The sequence below is a fragment of the Hemitrygon akajei genome, chromosome 4 (assembly GCF_048418815.1).
Source record: "Hemitrygon akajei chromosome 4, sHemAka1.3, whole genome shotgun sequence".
Lineage (NCBI taxonomy): Eukaryota > Metazoa > Chordata > Chondrichthyes > Myliobatiformes > Dasyatidae > Hemitrygon > Hemitrygon akajei.
Genome location: NC_133127.1, coordinates 173,293,463 through 173,303,381, shown reverse-complemented (window position 1 = coordinate 173,303,381; position 9,919 = coordinate 173,293,463). Strand labels below are relative to the sequence as shown.

The 9,919-nt window shown below is 36.4% G+C and overlaps 1 protein-coding gene across 2 annotated transcripts in view; it reads right to left on the bottom strand.

Moving 5' to 3' along the window:
* LOC140726956 (F-BAR and double SH3 domains protein 2-like) overlaps positions 1-9,919 on the bottom strand; it is a 226,579-nt gene continuing 216,660 nt past the window's right edge. For both annotated transcript variants that reach the window (XM_073044002.1, XM_073044003.1), the window contains 3 exons: positions 6,818-6,947; positions 6,388-6,473; positions 1-4,694 (listed from right to left, as the gene is read on the bottom strand). In XM_073044002.1, coding sequence (XP_072900103.1) covers positions 4,611-4,694; positions 6,388-6,473; positions 6,818-6,947 — 300 coding nt within the window. In that variant the 3' untranslated portion in view covers positions 1-4,610. The remainder of the gene's footprint in view (positions 4,695-6,387; positions 6,474-6,817; positions 6,948-9,919) is intronic.

Sequence of the window (9,919 nt, the reverse complement as noted above, 5' to 3'; positions counted from 1 at the left end):
TAAAGTTGTTTTTTTTATTTAACATTTGTACATAATAAATACAAGTTTTAACAGCCAATACACTGCAGGAAACATTGCACATCTGCTTTCTCTGCTTGAAGTACTGACACTATACAATGTATATTGTGGATAGTCGGCCCATGTATAGACAACTAAAAGGAACATAGTTTGAAAATTCTTAGCACTTTTTAATTTAGAGCAAATATGCAATTTTAAAATAATACTTAAGAGAAAATATAAAATATGGGCAAACTGGCAAATAATCAATAGGCAAATGAAATAATGGGAAATAATGAAGTATGGATGAATTGGCATCAGCAATAGTCAGATTATAACAATATGATCTGTAAACATAAGAGTAAAAAATAACTAAAGAAAATGTCAACAAAAGAATTTAAAATAGGATGTTAACAATATCTAAGTGCAGGTTTCAGAAAAATAGTTGCTTATTTTAGTTACATTCCTGTTATATTCCTTTATCATTTCAACTATTTTGTGCTTTCTTCCTGTAAATGCTATTAAAATTATCATGTTTACTCCAGGTTTTGTGATAAAACTCAAATATTATATATCACTAAATAAGCTCAAGCATAGGTCTTCACCAGGATTTTAATTTGATGGTCAAGTTGTTTGGAACAAGTGATTTCACCATATTACTGAGATGTCAGAATCAATTGCTGGCTGGAATATGCCTGTCCTGTGTATTCTGAAACTGCAAAACGGCAGTAAAATAATGCTGAAAGGCTATCTGCATGGCCTGAGAAACTTAAATTAAGCCAAGTATACCTTATCTTCAAGCCAAGTAGGTGATACACAGGAAGATACAGCCTTCATGGATACAGCATCTTTAAAAAATGGCAGTTATGGAGTTTTGTGTGATCCTTTCAAAATTGTCTCTTCACTATAGGTTTACAAAATTAAAAGTTGAAAATTCAAAGTAAATTTATTATCAAAGTACATGTATGTCATCATATAATACCCTGAGATTCATTTTCAGGGTAGTACATGGTGACATATATGCATTTTGATAATAAATGTACATTGAACTGTTTAATTTTGTAAACCTATAGTGAACAGACAATTTTGATGCAGATGATTCATAATATTATTCATCAGTGATATGTTAGTATTGTCACTTGTTCTATATTAACTGGATTGCAAAGTCAGAGGAATGTCTTTAAGGTGCTTTTTTTAACTATTGTACTCTTGAGGAATTGTGTGATAGCAGTCTCAAAACAAAAACCTCGATTATATTTTGTCAAAGACCAAAGAAGAGTCATAATAGAGGGACATTGATCAGTTGGGACAATTTAGCTAAAAACAACTGCATCATCATCCGTCCCAATCTAACTATTGATGAAATCATCATAAAAGCATGTATTTATCCACTTGAGTTTTAAGTATTGTTTGAAATATGCTGCTTCAAAACTACAAACAAGAGAAAAAAAATCACCAATTAAAGGTTTTGCACAGATATTCTTTTAAAAAAAATCTTCTGGTAAGGCAAATTAAACAGAGATCAGATTCTCTCTGCAAATTTACACAAGTGTCTTGTGTTTCTTGGCCAACAGGAGATGCACGTCCATGCCAGTATCATACAAAAGCACCAGTTTCATCTGGTTGACACCCAATTGCTTTGCTAATGACAAGATGCAGCAGACAGAGGTATTAGTGATGTGACTGTCATCTCAGATGAAATATGAACCGATTGAATAAGCAGATATATTTTCCAGACTGAGAGCAGTTTTAAGGCTGCACAACTTCTTTTGTATTCACAAATTAATTCTCAGGGATCACAATGATGCATGCAAAATCAACGCTCAAAGTTTTGTTGCCTCAATTAATCATGTCAACCTACAGAACAAGATAAACTTAAGTTTCACTTACCATTTTCTAGCAGACACTGCTCTAATCTTAATTCACAAGCAACATGTGTGATTCATTAAGGTTCAAATGTATTACATGGCAACTTGCAACTGTCCTTCTGAAATCTCTCATTTTAACTGGTTTGGCACTACTTATGAGATAGAAAGAGAAAGGTCATCAATCATGGACTTTTCTAGGGACATCGCTATGCTTTGCACAAGTAGCTGGAAGTATGACAACAGTGAACTCACCAGCAGGGACTTGGATTTATTTAGGATTGAAGTAGTACAAGAGATGTGGCGACAGAAGAAATTTAAACTCTGCTGGCTATTACAGTTGTTGATAAGTACATGGATGGGAGAGGCATGGAAGGCTTTGGTCCATGTGCGGGTCGACAGGACTAGACAGAATAACAGTTCAGCGGGGACTGAGCCTGTTTTTGTGCTGTAGTGCTCTATGACTCTATTAAGTCATAGATTACAGTTTTCAGATAATTTGTCTTACATATGTTAATTAAGCAAGACATGATACAAGGGTAGAGTCAATCACATTTCAGCATAATGTATTTGATGATATTTCACTGAATGCTTATTTTGATATATGCATGTCCCTTAGGAAATAATTCTAATTAAAAAAGAGGAATTAGCAGCTAATTTCTATCTAACAGATTATGCAGTAACAAATAATGAGTCTCTGATGTATATTTATTGGTTAAAACAAAGCAAACACATTTGAATTTTGCTGACAATGAGAAATAATGGAGCTATTAGATTTGAAAAGGCTGATATCTACATAACGATCTATGATGGATCATAAATATGATTCCTTCATTTTGATATTTACTATGGGGAACTTAAAATAACACTAATTTGAATTGTAACATTGGTTTTATTTTTGTTGCAGGTCAACCATGTAGAGATTAAAGAAATAAAATTCCTATTGGAAATGAAAGTGGTTTAAAATAGTGCAACTAACTTCAAAAACACGATTGCTAATCTCAGTTTCTCCTCCAGCAATGTTGGTATACAAGATTGACATGAGCACATTGTACTCTAAGAGTGGGGTTAAGAGGAAAGAGAATTCGACAATTGGCAGATTTCAGATTTGAACATTTTAGCCTAATAAACTAGATCAAAGAATCTACCTTCCAAAAACTGATCTTTGAACTATTCAAAATTAGCAACCTTTATGAAAACATTTGGTCGTTATTTGTTGAATGTTTCAAGTAGGCATCAAATACAATGTTACCCTTAGCTTCCAGTCCCATTTTTCCAGTTTTTTAGCTTTTAGTACATTCAATACAGTATATCTGAAAGACCGAAGTGTGGAATAATAGCAGTGTATATGTAATTCAGAAACCTGAATGATAAAAGGCAATTTAAATAGACTATCACTTTAACAGCGGAGATAACAATTCTCATGTTCTTACTGATAAACTTCAAACTTGCCAACCTCATTAAAATGTAACAACTTTCAATTTATATATTTAATTAATACAGCAACCAAGTTAAACTCTTAACTGCAATAAAGAAGCTGGATAGCACAGCAAAAATCCTCCCTTCCAGTCTGATATTGGAAACAAGTATTTTGGGGAGTATAATGTCAGTTCTTTGCTAATGTGACAAACATCATGATTTATGTAATGTGTACTTTAAAAGATAACAATTTCAAAAAGCTTTCTTAAACAACTAACAGGAAAGAAAATGCAATATCCAGAAATTTTTTTTTTCCTGCTGGAAGGATATTCATATTCAGCTTCACTAATAATGTTTATAAAGATCCCTATTTTATCATGTCCATAATGTATTTTCTTTCTTGACTAGAATTGTGGCATAAATATTAGTCATAAACAATTATGGAAAACTAAGACTCGAGTTAACATAGAGGCATTTCTTTGTATTTATTCCCTTATTTGTTTGATTATCTTTCTTTGCACTAGAACTACTGAGAGGAACCAGCCCCTCTTAAAAGAACATCAGTCCTTACTCAAGTCTATTCCCTCAATTCTAGTCCAATCATGCTACTGCACATTACAGCTGAATACATGTATACAGACTGGATTAATACTAAAGGGAGATTCTTTTTACAAATAGATCTTTGTGGCTACATCAATGTGTTAACTAATGTACACAATAAATGATATGAACATTTCCTGTGCCTTTAAAAAAATCACTTCCATTTTGATCTTTCAGTGTGAAAACAATGTTAAGCAATGAACTGATAGTATAATCGTTCCTATATGTGGCCATGGCAAAGAAAACGATAGTCTTGTACATGGACAGTACCAGAAAAATACTTTTCTGATACAAAACTGTGCCCTGCACAGCACCATAGGCATATAATTACAGAAGTACCAGACTCTGCTGCACTGGGAACAGATGACGCAGTGTGCTTTATATATATTTTTAAATAGTGTACCAAAACAAGACTGGACCGTTGAAAATTGAATCGGCCAACCTGTATTCCTTTTACTATACTAGCAAGAAAAGGACAAAAAAAATACTAATGGCCCAATTTGAAGAAATAAACAAAGCAGTGGCTATAAAGGCACAAGATATTTGTAAATGAAAGAAATAACATTGATTTTCCTCATGATCCACACTTCATAAATTCCTTTTAGAATTTGCCTTCTTCTGCTCCTTGAATTTCATTGTGTAAGTACAGCAGAGAATGCAAGGAATTTGAAACCAAAATGTTCTGAATAATTCAGTCCCAAATTTGAACACACAAAAGTCTGCTATTGGTTACACTAGGGTTATTTCTACTTCCTCTGTCTTTTCTGTTTTTCGACGATGATGCTGAGTAGGTGGAGGTGGAGCAGCTCGTACCTGCAAAGGGAGAATTCTCTGCATCAGAATCTAAATTAACATTTTTTAAAATAAAGACAAATTAGCCATGAGAATTACTGTCCCTGCATAGACATGTGATGAGCACTGTAGAATTCCAGGTTGATGGATGTTCTATGAAAGAATGCTCAATTCTGTGGGACAGAGATATTATGAGAGTGCCTCACCTGTTAAATATCCCCAAAGGTTAAAATGTAGCGTGCGAAAATAAAAACAAGTTGACCCATTGCATTATACCATATCAACTTCTGGGATTTTAAAAAAATGGCTTACATTTGTGGCAAGCCACACTGGAACAATATTGAAGTTCCTCCTATGGAATGAGGTAGGGCAAGCGGCAGAAGAATCTGTCTGCCATCATTATTCTAGTTTTAAAATAGTTACTGAAAATACAACCCATTCACAATTTAGGGTCCTGAACTAGGGCAGAGCAAATTTTGGAGGCATTATACAGGATTTATAGGAAGATTCCTTGTAGGGAAAGGGGCATCTGTGTGATGTCAAGAGTTTAGGGCCTACTTGTTCCTATTAAAGTGAAGGATGGCAGTTTTGGGAAACCTGACTAATGAGAAATATTGAGGCTCTGTGTAAGAAAGAGGGAGGTGTACATTGTACATAAGCAACAAGGAACTACTGAATCTCTTGATGATGGCCGTAAGTACAGGAGTCCACTTGAGAGAAGTTAGGAGGGAAGGAAGCAAATATGAGAGGAATTTGGCATACAAGGCAAGGCAAAATCCCAAGAGATATTAAGAGTAAAAGAATGGCTAAGGAAGAATAGGTCCCCTTAAAGTTCAGCATGACTGTGTGTGGAACCAAAGCAAATGGGAGAGATCTTTAATGAATATATCTCTTTAGTGTTTACTGTGGACTAAACAGTGGAAGCTAATGAAATGGGGGAAATGCATGGTGATACATATTCAAAGTAGAAGGGAGGAGAAATTGGAGGCCTTAAAGTGCATTAAGGTGGATAAATCCCCAGGGGCTGGTCTGGTGCATTCCTGGAGCCTGTGGGAAGCTAGAGAAGAAATTGCAGAGATTTTTGCTTCATCTCTGGCCAGGTGAGGTTGTGGAGGATTGGACAGTGGGTAATGTTGTACCATTGTTTCAAAAGGGTAGCAAAAAAGCAAGCCAGAAAACTAAAGGCCTATGAGTGTAGGAGTTTATTCTCTGAAATACAGGAGGCTGACGGTGACCTGATACAGGTACACAAGATCATGAGGGGCATAGACAGGGTGAAAGCACAGTCTTTTTCCCAGGGAGAAGGTGCTAAGAACAAGAGTGCACAAGTTAAAAATCAAGACGAGAGATTTAGAAGGGCCATTAGGGGCAGCTTCTTTGAAGCATGGTGCATCCTTGGAATGAACTGCCAGTAACAGTGGTTGAGTTGGGCACATTAAAAACATTTAAAATCCATCTAGATAAGCAGACAGGAGAGATTTTGAAGGTATGAGGCAAATATAGGCAAATGGGACTAGCTCACTGAGCAATGCAGTTCACATGGACAAGTTGGGCCAAAGAGTCCATGTCCATGCCATATCACTCTATAACAGTATGGAACAAAGCCTTTAGGAGGATGAAGGAATGTGCATTGTGTGAGTCTGTCCATTGTAGAAACATTCACATAAAAGCTTCAAAATAGGCAAGATCATAAAAACCGGTACATAGAACTTACTGGTCTGATTTTTCCAACTGAAGTTTCTGGTGTTCTTTTCTGCTGCTGCGAATTAGTGGATGCTTCTGAAATTAAGTTTTCATGATCTGAAATTTGAACACAGTACACTATACAGCTGTTTCATTAAAACCACACATAATGTCTACATTACTTGGACAAATGTAAAAAAAATGGAGATTCCACTTGTAATGTTTCAGTTCTAGAAATAAAGATTATTTTTAATGTGCAGCAAAATGTAGTTGTATTTGGAATTTACATGCAAATTCCAAATTTGCATCTTTGCATCCAAATTTGCATCCAAATGTAAAGATGCAAAATGAGGTTCACAACACTCAATCTATCTGTGGTTTTGAAAGCCTTACAGAATGCTGCTTATAAACAGTATCAGCTAACCCAACTGATATTTTTCAATACAACTTTCATTCTATACCTGTTACTGATGGTGATCGAGGGAAGAACTGTGAACCTGCTTTGTCAGGGCTGCTGAAAGGGCTGGAGGGTGGTTGATCATACACTGGTAATGATGAAAGAGCGGCCTGTGGTCTTGAGGATGGTGATACCTAGAAATTAAATTTTAAACAAAAAAAAAAATGCCTGAGTATTCTATAATGAAGGATTCAACTAAGTTTGCAAGGTCTTTCCATAATCATACCAGCCAGAATCAACATTGTAGTAGATTTCTCGTCACTTGCCTGGAAGGACAAGTACAAATTCAATACAAGAACAACCTGATGTTATCCAAAACAATGCAGCCACCTTACATGGAACTCTATGCACCTCCTCAAATACGTGTTCCTCTGCCACATTAGCTCTGTTGCATCATCTGCAGGATATAATGCAGCTGCTTAACAAGGCTTCTTTAATATTACTTCCCAAATATATAAAGTCTGCCATCCAAAGTTGGAAGGGCAATAGATGTACGAAAATAACAATTCATAGTTTTATTTCAAAGTACAAGATCATGACTCCCAGACAGCATATTTCTGTCAATGAAAAAGTGCAAATGAAATTTACATTGTGGAGGGAACCCATAATCAAAAAGACCATTGTGTTCCACTTACTGGCAACTTCTTTCCATTGGTTTCTATAATGTTCTAAGGATTAGAATTTGGGTCACAGTCAGGATAGATGCTTAGTAAATGTGTGCACTGAGTAGATTAGGCGTCCATCAAAATAAACATGAGCAAAAATGCTCGATTTCTGTGAAATTCCAGCCATTATGACAAAGTTCACTACAACAGCCATACTTAAGGTTGCTTCCTCAGCTGAAACACATTTACTTTCTTATCTTGTCATCACTGCTCCTTAATGTTAGCTTTAAGTACTAGATTTGCTCATCTGTGTCCATTCTCCATTTGTGATGGTCCTAACTTTAGGTTCTACAGAACCACAATATTATTACCATATTTTAATGAAATGACTAATAAACTTAAAAATAGATTGAACTTCTGCCCACCCTGTGTAAGCCATTGCAAAAAAGTGTGGAAGCAAGACATTTTAAAATATTTTGAATAACATGTGTTTAGGATAAACACGAAAAAGTTTGCAGATATTGGAAATCCAAAGCAACATACACAAAATGCTTAAGGAACTCAGTTCAGGCAGCATCTATGGAGATGACTAACAGCCGATGTTACGGGCCGAGAAGAAAGGTCTCAGCCTGAAATGTTGACTGTTATGCTGCCTGACCTGCTAAGTTCCTCCAGCACTCTGAGTGTGTTGCTGTGTGCTTAGGATTATGTACAAAATCTTACATCCATACCTTTAATTGCAACAGCACCACAAGTAACTAAGAATCAGCTTATATTTCAGCAGAATCAGCTACAAATGAACGATTACCGCTTTTGAGTCTTTCATTGTTCCATAAACAAACTAATGGGCAGGAAGCAAAGATTGAGTTGTTTCCTCCTTTTCTGCATTTCTGTACTTTATGTTTAAAAACAACAAATCATTAAAGTTGCTGTGACTTTACCTCAGAGAATTTGCTGCTTACAGTTCAAGATTTTTATCACTATCGAGAAGAAGCATTCTTATATACACCACAAATTAAGTTCCGTCTTTTTAAATGGCACACCCATTCTTCTGGACAGATTAGGAAGTACTATAAACACAAGAGATCCTACAGACACTGGAAATCCAGAACAACATGCACAAAATGCTGGAGGAATTCAGCAGGCCAGACAGCATTTATCAAAATGATTAAACAGTCAATGCTTCAAGCCGAGACCCTTCATCAGGACTGGAAAGGAAGAGGCATGACGCCAGAATAAAAAAAGTTGGGTGAAGGGAACGAGGACTAGACAGAATATGATGGGTGCAGTCAGGAAGGTGGGAAGGGTAAAGGGCTGGAGAAGAAGGAATCTATAGGAGAGGAGACTGGACCATGGGAGAAAGGGAAGAAAGAGGGGCACCGGGGGAGGTGATAGACAGGTGAGAAGAGAGTGGGGAACAGAAGAAGAGGGAAGGTGGAGGAAAATATTATTGGAAGGTCAATCTTTATGCATGTTCAGGTTGGAGGCTACCTATTTGGAATATGAGATGTCGCTCCTCCACACTGAGAGTGGCCTTACTGTAGCAAAAGAGGAGGCAGCCATGAAATGACATGTCAGATAGGCAATATGGATAGGATTTAAAATGGTTGGGTTCTGGAAAAATCTGCTTTTGGCAGATGGAGCAGAGGTGCTTGATGTTAGGAAGTACGTATTAGTTATCCATTGAGAAATATGTACAAGAGATATGTAAAGAGAAAAAGAAAACTAAATAATCACTAAAAATGCACTCTCATTTCTATGATGGAACAGTGAAACAAAAAAAATGAAAAAACATGCTATTTGTAAGTTGTCCCTTAAATTTACCGGAGACTGAAATCTGCAAAACACATTAAGAAGCAGGAAGAATATTGGAGTTTTAGACTGTTAAAAGGAATTGTTGAAGACTTATGCACCATATTGACTCATTTTGATGACAGACTTGGCGGGTTATATTAATCACTGGACACTGGGAATCTTACTATACAGCAAAGTCTTAGCTGGTAGAAGAAAGCTCAGTAGTCCTACAGAATGAAAAGCTACACCATCTTAATTGGTTTTATTTTTGCCCATATCTGTCTGTCTATTATGCCACTGGCATTTAGGGCAGCAGTGAAGGTCCCTCATCTCTGGTGGTGTTCAGGACTTTCTTCATCATGCTAGTAGCTTCCTCTCAGTTTTCAGGAATACCGTCACACTCAGACGTAGAATGATTCTTCATTGCTGTTTCTGTAACAATTTTGTTTTACCAGTCAGGGTTGTTAGCCCTGAACTGAACCTCCAAACCTGAAGGACTGGTGGATCACTCTTAATCTGGCCTCTACCCTTTGATCTGTTTGACATGGGTGACCCTACCAAGAGCCAAAGCATAAAGCCCTGACTCCAGCCAACATAGATCTGTGGGTCATTGAGGCACGCACGCCTCCAAACCCGACAACAAGGTTGTAGTCCTCTTGGAGATTTGCCTATATTTGACAATCCTTAAACCTTAACTTTTGTGACAG